Source organism: Carettochelys insculpta, chromosome 9 (assembly GCF_033958435.1).
Source record: "Carettochelys insculpta isolate YL-2023 chromosome 9, ASM3395843v1, whole genome shotgun sequence".
In the NCBI taxonomy this organism is placed as follows: domain Eukaryota; kingdom Metazoa; phylum Chordata; order Testudines; family Carettochelyidae; genus Carettochelys; species Carettochelys insculpta.
Window position 1 is genome coordinate 57,782,953 of NC_134145.1, and position 17,360 is coordinate 57,800,312.

Genomic DNA, 17,360 nt, shown 5'->3' on the forward strand with positions numbered 1-17,360 from the left:
GTGGGAACAATAAAAATACATCTGGGCAGCTAGACAGATCCTAACCTGGTTGCTGTGACAAACTCCGCTCCCTCACCTTGCTTTGGTTCCCAGCTTCCTGCTCTACGTGTGACCCTTGGTTGCAGCTCTGCTCACTAAGCAGGACTCCCCATGCCCTGATTGTGAAGCAGATACAAATAATGGGCCAGACCTACCTTCCTGAGGAGGTCCATTTTTTCCAGTAGCATGAAAGAACTGTGATGGTTCCTCAACCAAGTGGCTAGTGAGCTCCACTTGTGGGGATCCTGTCCAAGCAAGGCCAAGAAAGGAAGCATAGCTGATGCATGTGGCACTCTAGCAATACCCAATGCCAGCTGTGCACCCGAGCAGGCTTCTACTGCCAAGACAAACTAGAAAAGCCCAGAGGCTGCTCTAAATTGCAAAGAGCATCAAAGAAGCCAACAGCAGTCCCAGCTATTGGAAGAGCTCAGACATGGTGTGCTACCACTCTAGCCCCTCCTCATCTGTTCACACTGATGTCTTGCACCAAAGACACTTCCTTCATCCCGGAGGGCTGAGCCTATTGAACCTAATTCTGTTTCTTTCACACCAGTGCCGCATAGTTGTCTCTAATGGACTAGTTGACTGAACTCCTGATTTAGGCCAGTCTATGGTACAGGAGAATCAGGCTTAGTATCTGGAAGCATTTAAACATCATGCAATACAATTCTAAAAGTTCACGCTCTAAATCGACATGGAGGGCCACATTCAGATCTGTGCAAGTGGGCACAACGCTACTGCTTGCCCGCACCTACACAAGGCTTGAATTTGGCCATTGTAATTTATGCATATGTACACATCGATAAGTTATCTGTATATAGCTGTTAACCTGCCATATATGCAATCATATCTTTGTACAAAACACTTTTCCCCCACAGCCTTGTTTTAATAACTGGAAACCAAACCTCTCTCTCTCTTTTTCAAACAAAAAAGAATCACATCATGTGATTTTGCTGCCTTAACATCAGTTTTTTAACTTTGGTTGCTATATCAACGGGATGCAACTTGGCATCACCATGACAACAGCTGCCTCTGTTTAAATTCACCATCTGACATGCAGCCTCTCTCTCTCTCTCCAGCTGTCAGAAAGATGGACCTGCCATTACACCTACTCCCAAAGCAGACTTGAAATCTAATGAATGAAAGGCAAAGAAAGCAGCTCTGAAAAAAAAAAGATGTCAAAAGGTTCAAAATGTTTCTCCCAGGTAGCAGGACCATGCTACTTTCCCAAGACATAAGCCAATGGAAAAAGCTACAGTCACTGGGGAATCCCCAGTATTGGTCAGTTTTGTTTTAAACAAGTCTATGCAAACTTTTACTGCTCTTCTAAAGGCTCCTCTCTGGACCCTATCACCTTTAATAGAGCACTGCAAGACACAAGCCAGCACTGCTGGGACTGTAGTGGACATGAGAGATAGGGCGCTGCAATTAGGCATTCCCCATAGTTTGTCTGTGCTATGTGCTAACAGGGTCTGCTGTGTATTGACAGGACAGAAGAGTAAGGGAGCTCCTACCACTGTCCCTGGCTGGGCCCTGAAGTAAGGAAGCTTTCCTGACAGGTGCTCCCTGGTCATCACCATGGCATTGCTAGAGTCATCACTGGGCCCTGACAGAGTAATGCAATGAAGATACTCGGCGGGGGGGAGGAAATACTCCACTGCTGTGTACACCTGTGCAAAGTGGTGGCATAATGGTGTAAAAAGTGCAAACGGCCTTGAAGGATGCAGGGTGGTGGAGAACACGGCCCACACCAGCTGGGACTGCAGTGGGCACTGTTGCCAAGGGGCTGTCACAAGACCAACTCTGCCGCAGGAACCTTAGACACCAGAGCGAACACAACAGAGAAGATGTAACAACGGCGATGGGAGAGGGACATGTTGTCCACAAGCCAGGTTAGCCCTGTGCGTTTGGCAGTCGTGGGAACTCTTCCAGTTCAGCAAGATGTTTATGAGAGTAACACACACACTGCCACTAAGTCATTGTTCCCAGCATAACCCCAGATAGTTCCTGCGTCCAATGGGGTTAGCTAGCACCTTCTGAGGTTGTAAATAACCCCAATCCATACAGCCGGCCTTCATCCAAACAATCTACAGTACACTCTTTGTCATCTGGACCTTTCCTAACCGGAAATCTCAGTTAATCAGAAAATTTCATGAATGGCAATATATATTTTTTCCTTACTAAGCAGAAAAAATATGAAAATTATCCAGAATGCATGTCTGGTTGTAGTGTTTAGTGAATAAAGGTTAGCTTATGGGGTGATATACGGCACACATAACTAGCAGCAAGAGAGAATGTCATGTACAGCTCATACAGAAGTCAGACTGGGGAGATCAAAGGAATCTTTGTAAATCTGGGACAGGTCATTGATGCTGTGTGTGTGGAAGTGGAATAACGTTACATGTACACATTCAGACTGCCAACTACATGTAATGTGTGAACATTTCCGGCCAATAGGTACACCTCTCTGTTAGCCAGAAAATGTGATTAACCTGAATCCCCCATGCCCCGATGTTTCTGGATAACAAAATGTATACTGCAATATGGCCCAAAGAGGTGCCTCTCTGGCTTTGCTGGTTTTCAGCAGGCAGGGCCAATGCTGCAGGCAAACAGCGTGTGCCCTCACTCTGTGTTTCAGTGATGTGAGCAGAAATCTAAACCCCGCGTGTCTGCTACAGAACAAAACCCACCGACTAATTCCACTTCCAGTCGAGTGGAGGGACGGCTAGGCTGCTGTGTCCTAAATGTAGCTCTGGACTTTGTGTCCCTGGTGCGGAACACTAGACTAAAGGAAATGCAACTGGGATGTATTTGAGTTACTATCTTGTCATTTATAACTACGTGGAAATTCACTGCCCTCGTGTCCCAGAATAGGACAGCATTCCTGGGGGTGGGGAAGGGTTGGAGGTAAGAGGCTGTTGTACTGAGTGCTGCTTCTCAGCCAGGGGTCTGAGGCCAGAATTAGGTCTGCTTGGGTTCAGGGTAGAAAGCCAAAGCCCCACCACATGGGGTTAAAGCCCAGGCCTTGAGTCCCACCACTCAGGTGTTCAGTCAAAGCCTGAGCAATACAGGTTATGTCTACACTAGGGAAAGTAAGTCAATTGCAGATATGCAATTCTAGCTACAGCAGCTATACAGCTAGTATTGGTGTGTCTGCAATCAACTTAGCTGGCCATCCTCACTGAGGGAGGTCGACAGGATAGTTTCTCCCGCTGACCTCCCTTACTCCTCATGTCTCAGGACGATTACAGAGGTCAACGTCGACCCCCGATGGATGGATTTTGCACGTCCCTACCTGGCACACAAAACCGAACCCTGGCAGATCGAACCTGAGCAGGTAGATCTTCCAGAGTAGCGTGGGCATAGCCCTAGTGCCACACGGGCCCTGTGGCACGGGGCCCCAGGCAATTGCCTTGCTTGTTCACCCCAGCCTTGGCTTCTATATGCAGAAAAGCAGTTACTGAAGCACAGGGGAGGTGGAGTTTTTAGAGCACACGGGGGGGCTCAGAACAAGAGGCTGAGAAACCCTGGTAAGGGGTCTGGCCTTGGTTAGCACAGGGAGCTTGGAGAGGAGAGAGAGAGCCCTGCGAGTTTTGGTATTACAGAGACTTGGTAGGACAATACACATGATTGGAATATTGGTATAAGAGGGTACAACTTACTTGAGAAGGACAGGCAGGGTAAACAGGGAGGAGGTGTTGCCTTATACATTAAAAATGTGCATACCCGGACTGAGGTGGAGATGGATGCAGGAGACAAAGATGTTGAGAGTCTCTGGGTTAGGTTAAAAGGGGTGAAAAACAATGGTGATGTCATATTAGGGGGTCTACCACGCACCACCAAGCCAGATAGAAGAGGTGGATGAGCCTTTTACTAAACAATTAACAAAATCATCCAAAACACAGGATTTGGTGGTGATGGCAGACTTCAACTATCCCAACATATGTTGGGAAACTAACAGTGAGGCACAGACTACCCAGAAAGTTCTTGGACTGCATGGATCACAATTTTTTATTTCAGAAGGTGGAAAAAGCTATGGGGGAAAACAGATCTAGATTTGATTTTAACAAATAGGGAGGGACTCGCTGAGAATTTGAAAGTGGAAGGTAGCTTGGGAGAAAGTGACCATGAAATCATAGAGCTCATGATTCTAAGAAAAAGTGAAAGGGAGAACAGCAAAATAGAGACAATGGATTCCAGGAAAGCAAAATTTGGTTAACTCAGAGAGCTGCTAGGTAAGGTCCCATGGGACTCAACACTAAGAGAAAAAACAACTGAAGAGAGTTTGCAGTTTTTCAAAGGGACATTATTAAGGGCCCAAAAGCAAGCTATACCACTGCATAGAAAAGATAGAAAGTATGGTAAAAGACTGCCTTGGCTGAGCCAAGAGATCTTGCAGAATCTCAAAGTCAAAAAGGAGTCTCATAAAAAGGGAAAATTAGGAGAGATTTCAAAAGATGAATATAAGCAAACAATACATGTATGTGGGGGCAAGATTAGAAAAGCCAAGGCACAAAATGAACTTAAACTAGCTAGAGACTAACAAGAAGTCATTCTATAAATATATTAGGAGCAAAAGGAAGACCAAGGACAGGTAGGCCCACTACTCAGTGAGGAGGGAGAAACAATATCGGGAAACTTGGAAATGGCAGAGGTGTTTAATGACTTCTTTGTTTCAGTCTACACCAATAAGGCCAAGGCACAAATGCCTAATATAATGTGTGCTAGTGGAAAGGGGGTAGGTTTAGAGGATAAAATAAAAAACAACAAGTTAAAAATTACTTATAAAAATTAGATGTCTGCAAGTCACCCGGGCCTGATGTAATGCATCCTAGAGTACTTAAGGAGCTGAAAGAAGAGGTTTCTGAGCCTTTAGCTATCATCTTTCAAAAGTCCTAGAAGTACTGGAAAAAGGCAAATGTAGTGCCCATCTATAAAAAGGTAAAAGAGAACCACCCAGGAAACTACAGACCGGTCAGTTTAACTTCTGTGCTGGGAAAGATAATGGAGCAAATAATTAATTAAGGAATTCATCTGCAAATATCTGAAAGAAAATAAGGTGTTAGGTAACAGCCAGCATGGATCTGTAAAGAACAAATCATGCCAGACCAATCCGATAGCTTTCTTTGGCAGGATAGCTACTCTTGTAGCTACGGGAGAGGTGGTAGATGTGGTATACCCAGACTTTAGTAAGGCCTTTGACACAGTCTTGCATGATCTTCTTATCAGTAAATTACACAAATACAACTTAGATGGGACCACTATAAGGTGGATGCATAACTGGCTGGATAACCATTCTCAAAGAGTAGTTATTAATGCTATGCAGCTGGAAGAGCATAATAAGTGGGGTTCCATAGGGACAGGTTTTGGGACCGGTTCTATTCAATACCTTCATCAACAGTTTAAATGTTGGCATAGAGAGTAAGCTTACCAAGTTTGTAGATGGTACCAAGCTGGGAGCGATTGCAACTGCTTTGGAGGCTAGGGTCAGAATTCAGAATGATCTGGACAAACTGGAGAAATGGTCTGAGATAAAGAGAATGAAGTTTAATAAGGACAAATGCAAAGTACTCCACTTAGGAAGGAACAATCAGCTTCATACATATAGAATGGGAAATGACTGTCTAGGAAGGAGTACTGTGGAAAGGGACTTAGGGGTCACAGTGGACCACAACCTAAATATGAGTCAACACTGCTGTCGCAAAAAAAATCAAACATGATTCTGGGATGCATTAACAGGAGCATTGAGAGCAAAACACAAGAGGTCATTCTTCTACTTGCTCTGTGCTCATTAGGCCTCAGTTGGAGAATTGTGTTCAGTTTTGGGCACCACATTTCAAGAAAGATGTGACAAAGTGGAGAAGGTCCAGAGAAAAGCAACAGGAATGATTAAAGGTCTAGAGAACATGAGCTATGAGGGAAGACTGAAAGAACCAGCTTGTTTAGTTTACAAAAGAGAAGACTGACGGGAGACAAGATAGCAGTTTTCAAGTACCTTAAAGAGGGTTACAAGGAGGAGGGAGAAAAATTGTTCTCTTTGGCCTCTAAGGATAGGACAAGGAGCAATGGGCTTAAATGGCAGCAAGAGAGGTTTAGATTAGACATTAGGAAAAACTTCATAACCACCAGGATGGTTAAACACTGGAATAAACTACCTAGGGAGGTTGTGGAATCTCCATCACTGGAGACTTGTAAGAGTAGGTTAGATAGACACTTGGGGGGGATGGTCTAGATAGTGGCTGATCCTACCAAGAGGGCAGGGGGTTGGACTCAATGATCTCTCAAGGTCCCTTCCAGTCCTAGTGTTCCATGATTCTAAGTCTCATGGAAGGCCATTCTCCCCTCCAAGAGGACAGACACAAATTAACAAGGAATACACACAAGCACAAGGGGACCCTAAGCCCTCTGCAGTTTATTGAATTTGTCTAGACAGCAACACCAGGAGAGAAACAGACAGGGGAATGGAACCAGGGACCAGCAGATCACACACAAGGAGATTCTGTTTGGGATAAGATGACTGGGGAGAAAGAACCACTATTTAACACACAGGTGTCCACATGATGAGAGGCAGCAGAGAACAATTCTTCTCGGTTTGGTCTGTCTTTCAGAGAAGACTGGCAAAAGAAAGACAGCTGTAAAAGCAGGGAATCTCTACAGCTGCTGTTCCCTGTGGTGAAAACCTACCTCAGCGAAGCCAATGAAACAACTCACGTGCTTTAAACTTTAAGCACATGCTCAGCTGTGCTGCACTGAGACCGTAGCACTTAGAACCTGCCAGAATCAAGCCCCAAGGTAGCAATGCTGGGGTTAAACAATACAATACTATTTCTCCAGCTGACCCTCTGCAGTAGCTCTAACGCATCCCCAGCTCAGCTCAACCGCTTTGCATGTCAGCATTCGCCACATAATCCTCGGAAAGCCTGCGTGGCCCATGCATAATTCATGAAGATGCACACGGGAGCCAGTCCTTGGGCAAAGGAGCGGTAATCACAACATGGCTTTTGTTTGATTTTTCTCCCCCCCACTCGCCTTTTTTCGGGGGGGGAGGTAATGGAGAGAGAGTCGGACTAGCTGTGGTCAAACCTGATTAATAGAAGATGAATTGAGCGGATATTGATAAGCTCCTTCCCATCTTCCACTAACCAAATTGTAGGTCTCCAGGCAGCCAGGCAAATGAAATAATGACAGGCGGTCTGGGCAGGGACAGCTGCTCCCCACCAGAAGAAATGCAGGCAAAGGGGGCAGGAATGGGGTTTTGTCTTTAACAGCCGTAATTCCATTTTCGTTTGGATTCGAAAAACGACATCAGAAAAAGAAATGCAATGCTCCCCTAGCAAAAATACAACTGGTCCTGCCTAGGGTTCTGCACATTAACAGCTAAAAAGGGCAATTCCACCTGACGCTAATAAATTTGGTTGGAGAGGATTGCATCTCCCACAAGAAAATGAAAGCCATTGTCTCGTATTTCTGCTTCTTCCTTCTTATGTATCATCCCTGTTTACACTGAAAAGCAAAACTGAAGAGGCTGCTGGTTATAATTACACATTTACCCAGCAGATCTCCAGGACTGAATCACCAGCTCCCAGTTATTTTTATCCCTATTACCTAGTCAACTGGATTTTGATAAAGAAGGCACCTCTCCACCCCACCCCCCACCCCCACCGAGTCTCCTGAGCCAGTTGGCTTTCCTCTGTGTCATCCTCGTGATAATCAGCACAGCTGAATATAGCCGGCCTCCAACCTTCAGCAAGTCACCCTCTCATTTACTGTGGTCAAGATCTAAACTCACCTCCATCAACTAGTTTGGCTGCAAGCTAGAGGCATGTCTGGGATTTAAACAGCAGACTTTGCTCTAAGCTGGGGAGATGCTCGTCCAACTCTTTAGAGTCAGTTAAAGGCGCTGCCCCTTTAAACTGATTGTACCAGTGTACAATTACAAGGAGAAAATAACAAGCATTTTACATTATCTGATAATAGTATGTAATTACCATGCCCCCTCATTAGGCAACTCTATGATAAGATTAGCCCTGTCCTAAATTAATGCAGTTTGAGCTCTTGTTCCATTGAAACTGTTCTGTCATTTCAGACATTTTGCCACAACTCCACCTCAGTGCAGCCTAAAACTGAAGGATCACATTATTGCACTGACAGATTGAAATGAGGCAATGTTCACAGCACTGGAGCTTTGCCTCTAACACCGTTTCAGTTTCCATTCTCCATGCACATTCCACTGTCTCCAAGACACACCTTATTGGTACAAGGTATGTCAAAAAACCCAATCAGTGCAAGCCACGGCAGAGGCTTCCAGGCCGTGTGCTGAAGAACAGCATCGATGCTTTCAGGTAGATGAAATTCCTGGAAAGAGGAGACCTCCACTTGTTCAATCCGTTAAAGGAAGAAGTGATCAGGAGATGACGGGTGCAGTATTTTAATGACAACTGCGCACGGGAGTACAACATTTACTTAGGTGAAGGAAACTAGGAGCTCAATGATTGTTACCCTCTCTCCATTTGTGGGCTTTTTCCCCCCAAGAGCAGGAAGAAATCACTAGGAAGGCGAGCTGTGTGATGCGGAGACTGCTTTTATATTGTGTGTATGCCCAGCGCCTCATGCAAGGGAGCCCATTGGGGGATTCCAGTCACCAGCACCAAAGTAATGAGCGCCTCCCTCCATCTCACAAAATAAAGCTTATGAATAATTTGGTATCTTTTGGAAAACGAGGCTTATTCGCTGTAGAAATGGCATGTGGGAACCCAAAGAATGTGCTTGGGTGCCCCCAGGCTGAGCTGGAGGTCTCCCTTGATGTGTGTATGCTCGGCCACCTGAGCCCACCCTGCAGATCTGAGCAATGCACTATAGGAGTAGTGAGGACAATGAGATTTCAACTGACCAGAAAACATCTGGAGTATTTAATAGACTGAAGCAGCTCTTTCAATCCCCAAAAGCCCTGTCTTGCACATTAACTGCACAGGCAGTGGCCTTAACCTCTGTCATGTCACTCTGGGGGACTTAGCCCCACGTCAGCCAAAGCACTTGAGGGGGTTCTTCAGGATTTTGCTGAACCAGGGCCCCCATGTTAACATGACTTTCTTGGCATAATTTTGTTTCATTTCTTGAAAGAAACCAACCCCTCCAGCCTCCTCTCCTAGTGTCTCCTTTCTGAAAACAGCCCTTTGCAGTGGACTCAGGGAATTTCCATCGGGTATCGGGGAAGCGCCTTTGTATCTAAGGAAGGACTCATCAGATCCATCCAGCAAGCCCAGCAGCGTGCTGGGGAGAAAAGGGGTGGCAGGGGCTTGTGAGTATTTGTCCCTGCAGAACAGAGGGCAGAGTTAAAAGGTGAGCCTGGTCACTTCTGAGCTGGCTCCCGCCTGCCCCCTGGAGGCTAAGGAGAGAGTGGTGTGAACAATGGCCCACCTACCACATCCTACTGCAAAACTTCTGCAGCCCCTTGCATCCCACCCCACCCAGCACAAAACCCTGCTGGGCTAGGACACAGCCCAGAGCTCAAGGCATAGAGGCTGCGCCCAGGGGCCCCAGTGTGCCTGAGGAGGGAACTCTCCCAGGAGCTGTCCCAGAGATGCAGGCGGGCCTCTATCCATGGTGCTGAAGTTGTGCTGCACAGGGTGGAGTCTGGGCCGCTGCCTAAGGGGGCGAGGGGGTTGGGATTTTTGGGCAGCGCTGAAGTTCCTCTGGGGGTTTTGCGCAGGTGGAGGAGCTCTCTGAGCCAGTGCCCGGCCCTGCACATGAGTCCCACTCACAGCATTGGACTCCAGACCTGTCCAAGGGGCTGAAAGAGGAGCAGCCTTCAGAACAGGGGCCAGCAGGTGGGGACACAGGGAGCACCCCCAGAGCAGCAGCTGGGGGTGAAATCAGGGAAGGGGGTGGCTGGGGAACGGGGACTGCAACACCCCTCCTGGTGGGGGAGGAGCTGGACAGCAATGCACACAGCTCCTGGAGACCTGGAACCCAGCCATGGCGTGTGCCCTGCCTGGGGATAAGAAGGCAGCGCTGGTACTAAGGAGCTGGGGGTGGGGAGCAGGCTGTGCAGCCTCTCACTGGGTCACCCGCGGCAGGGACCAAGTTTCTGGTGCACCCCGAACAGCGCAGCCCTGGGGGACTGGCATCAGCTCAGTGTGCAGTGGAGCAGTGCTGGAGGCAGGTTTCGTCCCTGTCTCAGTGGGGCCCGGGGAGTGGGAGGCTGGGAGCGCGGGCATCCCATGAAGGCCTTCTTAGAAGGCAGCTGAGCCCTGCAGAACCGGGACAGGTGCTGTCTGTTCCCACAGGAGAACATGGCCCAGTTCTGTCCAGTACAACCTGAAAACTAGTCAGCCAAAGGCTGGCAGGGCCTCGGGGAGTGGGGAGAAGGGATGGGTGCCAATGGCCTCCAGGCGCCAAGTTTCCCTGCGTTCCTGCAGAGTTGGAGGAGCTAAGCTGGGAGTTGGCTGCAGGTTTCTCTCTCTCTCTCTCTCACTCACACAACTCGGTCTCCCAGCTCAGCTGCAGGGACCAATTCAATCCTGGCTCAGAGTCCTAGAGCCACCCAGCCGGAGCCTGCATCCCCCAAGGGACCCTCCGCCCCCCGCCCAGCGGAGAGGCTGCAGCCTGGACCCCAAACCGGTACAAGCCTAGGGGCGGAGAGGCTCCCCCGGGCCGTCTAAAGGTGCCACGGCCCGGAGCGCAAGCCGGCGGCAGCGCTTACCTGCGAGGCTGCCTAGCGCCGGGCGGCCCCTGCGCCGGCCACGTGGGGCTGCGCCCGGCCGGGGAAGGATATGGCCAGTCGATGAGCTTCTTGGCGTACTTCCGGACGACGTTGTCCTCCCCGAAGAGGAAGAGGGATCTGTTGACGGTGAAGCAGTTCTGGCGGACAGGGATGGGGTTGTACAGGGCCATGGTCCGGGCCCGCTGCGCTTTGGTTTGCTTGAAGGCTCCCGGGGGCGCTCCGGCGGGCGCAGGGGCCCCCTGGCGCAGCCGGCTCTGCTCCGAGCCCCCATCCCCGGAGCCCAGGCGCCCAGCCACCGCCTCCCCGAAGCGAGCCATCCTGGAGGGGGAGAGAGATGCGCGGCGCGGCGGTCAGGCTAGCGGCCGGCGCTCCATCCCTGCGCAGCGCAGCGCAGCGCCGCGCGGCGGGAGGCGCCCGCAGCTCCCCGGCGGCAGCCGCGCTACGCCAGCCCCGCCCCGCCCCGCCCCGCGCCGGGCGAGCAACAGGCGCGGCCAGCGCCGCGGGCTGCACCCCGGCCGGGCGCGGGGCGCCCCGGGAGCCAGTGGCAGGCGGGGGGGCCGGGCCAAAGCCGCCGCCCGCTGCCTGCTTCCGGCGCCCGGCCAGCAGCGCCCGCCCGCCTCCTGCTCCTCACCTCGCCGCCCCGTGGCCCCGGCTGGGCTCCGATCCGCCGCCGCCGCCCTGCACCGCCAGCGGCCGCCCGGCCGGCGCCACGTGTCCAGCCGCGGCCGCTCGCAGCGCCCCCCGCCCCCGGCAGCCTCCAACGCCCCCCCGCCGCCCGGCAGCCACCCTCGGCCCCCGCCTCCTGCACCTCCCGCGCCGGCAGCCAGCCTCGGCCCCCGCCTCCTGCACCTCCCGCGCCGGCAACCAGCCTCTCTCCCTCCCGCGCCGGCAACCAGCCTCGGCTCCCGCCTCCTGCACCTCCCGCCCTGGCACCCAGCCTCGGCCCTCGCCTCCTGCCACCAGCCTCCAGCGCCTCCTGCCCCGGCAACCAGCCTCGGTCCCTCCCACCCCGGCAACCAGCCTCAGCCCCCGCCTCCTGCACCTCCCGCCCTGGCAGCCAGCCTCCGTCCCTCCCGCCCTGGCAGCCAGCCTTGGCCCCCGCCTCCTGCACTTCCCATCCCGGCAGCCAGCCTCAGCCCCCACCTCCTGCACCTCCCATCCCAGCAACGAGCCTCGGCCCCCGCCTCCTGCACCTCCCGCCCCGGCAACCAGCGTTGGCCCCCACCTCCTGCCACCAGCCTCGGTCCCTCCCGCCCCAGCAACCAGGCTCGGCCCCCGCCTCCTGCCACCAGCCTCGGTCCCTCCCGCCCCAGCAACCAGGCTCGGCCCCCGCCTCCTGCCACCAGCCTCCAGCACCTCCCGCCCCGGCAACCGGCCTTGGTCCCTCCCGCCCCGGCAGCCAGCCTTGGCCCCCGCCTCGTGCCACCAGCCTCGGCACCTCCCGCCCCGGCAACCAGCCTCAGTCCCTCCCGCCCCGGCAGCCAGCCTTGGCCCCTGCCTCGTGCCACCAGCCTCGGCACCTCTCCCATGGGAACCTGCCTCTGGCCCCCTCCTCCTGCAACCTGCCTCCAGTACCTCCCGCCCCAGCAACCAGCCTCAGCCCCCGCCTCCTGCCACCAGCCTCCAGCACCTCCTGCCCCAGCAGCCAGCCTCGGTCCCTCCCGCCCCAGCAGCCAGCCTTGGCCCCCACCTCGTGCCACCAGCCTCGGCACCTCTCCCATGGGAACCTGCATCCAGCCCCCTCCTCCTGCAATGTGCCTCCAGCACCTCCCGCCCCAGCAACCAGCCTCAGCCCCCACCTCCTAACACCAGCCTCCAGCACCTCCCGCCCCGGCAGCCAGCCTCAGCCCCCACCTCCTAACACCAGCCTCCAGCACCTCCCGCCCCGGCAGCCAGCCTCCCACACCTTCCTCCTACAACAAGCTTCTAACAACCCTCCCCAAGCTGTCAGCCTCTAGCACCCCACCCCCTCACCAGCCTTTAGCATCCCCACAGCAACCAGCCTCTAAGGCCCCCCTTAGCACACCCCTTAACCAGCCCCTAGCATGCACTGCCCCCCAGCAACCCGCAGGGCACTGAGGCACAGCCTGGCTAGCCTCTAGCTCACTCCCGGCAGCTTGTGGGGCCCTGAGCCAGTGCCTGGCCAGCCTCTAAACACCCCCTGCAACCAGTGGGGCCTTGGCCTGGCTAGCCTCTAGCTCCTTCCTAGCAACCAGTGGCTGGCCCCTGCTCTCTGGTGCTTCAGTTAGTGTGTGCTGAGGAAGGCAAGCAGATCTCAGAAATTGTGGCCTCCTTTCCAGGGGTGCTGAGCCCCCAGCACACACGCACCCAGCACCACAGGCTAATGCAAACACACAACCTCTCCCAAAAAGCCAGGCTCGAGTGCCCAGAGCCAGTCACCCAAAAGCAGAGGCCTGCCCACGTCAGCTCCACTCCCAAGACCATAGCTTGAATGCCCTCTGTCATCAGCCCAGTCCTCCAGAGGGCCCACTGAGCAACTTCCAGATTCTTTAAGGCAGGAGCTGTTCCCCTGTGATGGTTGGAGGGTGCTGGGCACAGCGGGCACTAAATGTCTCTGCCCTACATAAACCACACCACCTGAGTTCTCTTTTCAAGCTGAAACGATCACCCTGCTAGAAAACCAGGCAGGGCTGGTGGCCTAGAGAAGAACCCCAGCGGGCTGAGTGAAACTGGGCTCTCTTTTAAAAAGGCTGGAGGTGTGGATTGGGTTTATTTGGAACCCAAACCGCTGTGAGGAGCCTGTCTACATTTCCTGTCTGATCCCGCCAGCACTGATCTCACCAGGGAGCCAAGTGATAACCACGAGGTTCAGGATGGTCTTACCAGATCCATTAGAACCACCCCGCTGTAACTGGCCTCCATCTCCCCAAGAAAGCAGAGTGGAGGGGCCCACAGGGAGGAGCCGATGAATCCCCAGTGCCACAGCAAGGCCGTGAATTTCACTCCTTCCCCTCCCCCAGCTGTTCCAACTGCTTGTGCAAGGCTCATCTTCTACTCAAACCAGTGTGCAAGCTTTTTCGGTACATGCGGGGGAGGGGAGCGAACAGTGGGGGACATATTCACAGTTCGCCTGGTGCTGGTATGGTTTATATAATCACATGGCACTGGGGCTGGTCCCTGGATTGGTTGGCACACAGGCAGCAAATCTGTGTGTGCAAACTGTAAAATCAACAACCAGCTCCCATACAATCTGACATGTCCTTTGGGCCAACATTCAAGCCCCGTTGTGTACAGCAAGCCCCGAGTGTGTACCCACGCTGGCTAGTGCCAGCAAGCGTGATGGGACAGCCATGGTGGGACCTGAAGTTCCCTTCTGCAGGCGAATGACTCCTGGGCTATGCATTGTGCCCATTCCAGCAGACTGCAGACAGAAGGCAGCCCAAAAGGCACCATCGCTGATAGCGGGTGAATCAGCTGCCAGACAGGTGGCACAGAGCTGACGTGGCTTCCCTCTGCTCGGACAAGCCTCAGCTGCTGAATGGTTCCTTGGGAAACCTCAGGGTTGGCAAAACTCTCAGCAAGCAAGGCTGGAGGAGGATAAATGTGGCTCTCCCTCTGCCTCCAGCTTCCCTACCCTACGCTGGGCTGGGCAGTCCTGAGCCACAGCTTTCCTCTGTTCCCTCTTCTCTAGCACAGACACAGATCCAGAGGCTTCTCCTTCATATATCCGCCAGGCTGGGGACTCTTCTGTCCTGCTTCCCCACCTGCCCCCGCAGAGAGGAGTCAACAGTTATCAATAGGGAAGAAAGGCACACACTTGATCTTACAGAGCTCTGCACACTCCAGCCACCACAGCTCTTGAGTGGGCCTGCTGTCTTTAGAGATGGGTATCACTGCAAGCTGGAGTGGTCCCTCTTCATTGCCAACATGCTGCTAGCTGGGATGGCAGCAGTACTGGCTGATAACTAAATACTGTACAATTGATTCACTACAGGCAAGAGGCTGCCCTAAATGAATCAATTATGCTTTGCAGCTTCTTTCCTTCCCCTTTGCCCAGCACCGCATTGGGAGGGAGGTTGCTGTTCCTACCTTTCTAATAAGTTAATTCAGCCTGTAGTACAGCGAGCAGCCAGATAACGATCCCCAGCCCAGCCCAGCCGAGCCCAGCTCCCTCCCGCTTACGCTGCCAGCTGCTCTCAGGGCTCTCTCCTTCAGGCCAAGTCAGCAAAGCTCTTGGGTTCCGGGATGACCATTCTCAATGGGCCAGATACTTGTGGCTCCTGCTACTACCAAGGTCTAGCAAACTTCACAGGGAATTATGCAGAATAACTGCCCTACCCCTCAGCTCCCTCTCTGCCTCACACACTCAGGGTAGCTCAAGGCACCACAAGAATAGGCTCTTTCCCCTCCAGCAAGCTCAGAGCAGTGGGGACAGCTATAGGCCCCTTCTTCTCGTCAGAGCAACGAGCTCCAGGCTCCAAGCAAAGAAGGAACTGTTGATTGCTCCCCTCCAATCCTCCCAGTGGCCAGGAAACAATCTAGTCATCCTTTTGCCCCTCCTTATCACCTCCTCCTTTCCCATGTGCAACGGAGGACCTATAAGAAATCCTTCGTGGGATGGGGTGATGCCGGAGTAATCTCACTATGCCAGTGCCACCAAGAAGTCGCAATACTTCTCCCTACCTGGCATAAGATGACAGTGGAATGGGCCACTCACTGAGTATCAGTGTTAAGAGAGAGGACATGGGAGATAGAGAGATGCTTCTTCAGGGAAGACAGAGAATACTTGAACCAAAACTACCCCAGCCAGGCAAGGAGCTGCACGACTGATTTCCCACAAGGATCATTGGGGTTCTGTGAAAGTGAGCAGTATGCCCTGGTGTAGCACTCCAGCTGGGGCACTCGCTGGCAGAAGAGGGGTGGGATGTTCCCAGCTCGGCTCCTGGCTTCCTGCAGGCTGCCCAGCTCAGCAGCAGGCAGGTGAAAGGGGCTGGCTGGGGGCAGCCCCTCTGGGACTGTCCCAGTCCCATGCCCACCCCCCAGCTCTCTGGGAGCGAAGGACTGTGGCCACACATGCCCATCCCTGTGTGCTGCTTCCTGTTTGCTGTGACTGGGGAGTGAGGGAGAAATGCAGCACCTTCTGCCTCTATCCTGGGGATCTGGGGAGACGTTTACTCCAACTGTGAGTTTAACTACAAGAAGAGAGTGAAGCTTCAGAGCATATCACAATCACTTACAACAAATGTTGATGGGGCAAGGTAAAAGAGGGAGAAGAACAGACTGAACTAGTCCAGACAAAAGGGACCTCCTGGTAGAGCTCAAGGCCTGTGTTAAGATCATGCTCGGTAAACAGGAAAAGCGTGGAACCAGAAAACAGTGGATCTAAATTGATGCGTCAGAAATGAGACCTAGCGGTGGACAAAATAATAGGGAATGGGCTATTTCGTCCACCACTCTCCTGTTGGGGCCTTGCAAAAGAGACCTTTGGGATAAAAACTGGCTCTTGGAACAAGTTTTGCCATCATGGCTGCCACCGTCACCATGTCCTGGGACCACCAAACATCCGTGCCCCGACACTAAGAGATATCCTGACCTGACCAAGCAAGGGTGAAGGACCCAGCTGATATCACCACCTCTGTGGACTCCTCTGAATCCCTAGGATGAAACAGGATTTGGCTTCAGCAGCAATAGAAGTTCCAGCCCACCTCAGCTAACTTCTCTCTTCCCCCCAAGGATGGCAGTTACCATCTTTGCTCCCCTGTAAGAGATCACCAACTAAGAGGGGTTTCCTACTAAAATCTCCCTCCAGCTCAACGGAAAGGGACCAAGGGATGTTGTTAAAATGGAAGCCTCGCTTAATACTTCACATCTCAAACGCTTTAATTGTTTTTCTTTTGTTTCTTTCTCTTGAATAAAAAACCCTTCATGGGATGAGGTGATTCTTTAATAAAAGGTTAAATGGAGTTTTAAGGGTGTCTTTGCCCTGACATTAAACAGATTGAAGCCTTTGAACACGAAATCCTAGCGCGCTGTTTAATGCTAGACGGCAACTGGGTTATGTTAACATCTTTGGCCCATTCATTCCATCCAAATTAACACAATGGGGAGGGATACATCTTTGCAGGGCACTGACCAGTTTGTAAGTGGAACTTGAGCAGCCCAGAGCATAGCAAGGAGCCGTGCATTGCTAGAGGCATGTTGCCTTACTGCCTGGCTTTGAAAGGAAATATTTTTAGCGCAGGCCCTTATATCACACAAGTTCTGATCCTGCACATGCTGTCAACTTCACAGGGAGCCGAACTGAACCAAAACAGAAGGGGCAGTCTGCAGTAGCGCTATAGCTTTGATTGGAACAATGCCTGTAGGATTCTGAAGTACTGTTATAAGGGAAACCGAAGTTCAGGAAGCTGAGATAGTCTGCATTTTCATGATCCCTACAGATCCCGGAAACGTGCCACTTATCGTCTTGTGCTGTTTTCTACTCCTGATTTTAAGCACCAGGGAAATGCTTTTTTCCAGTTCTTGCAAGCACCGGGAGGCTTTTTCTCCTTTATGAATTCATATTGGCTTGCATGCAGCCTGAAAACTTCTCCCTGCTACCGCAGCGCCATCTCCTGGCTATATGAATGAGAGCCAA

The 17,360-nt window shown here is 52.4% G+C and overlaps 1 protein-coding gene across 1 annotated transcript in view; it reads right to left on the bottom strand.

Moving 5' to 3' along the window:
* CACNA1E (calcium voltage-gated channel subunit alpha1 E) overlaps positions 1-17,360 on the bottom strand; it is a 245,656-nt gene that overhangs the window by 202,263 nt on the left and 26,033 nt on the right. The window contains exon 2 of the mRNA XM_075003399.1: positions 10,814-11,080. Coding sequence (XP_074859500.1) covers positions 10,814-11,080 — 267 coding nt within the window. The remainder of the gene's footprint in view (positions 1-10,813; positions 11,081-17,360) is intronic.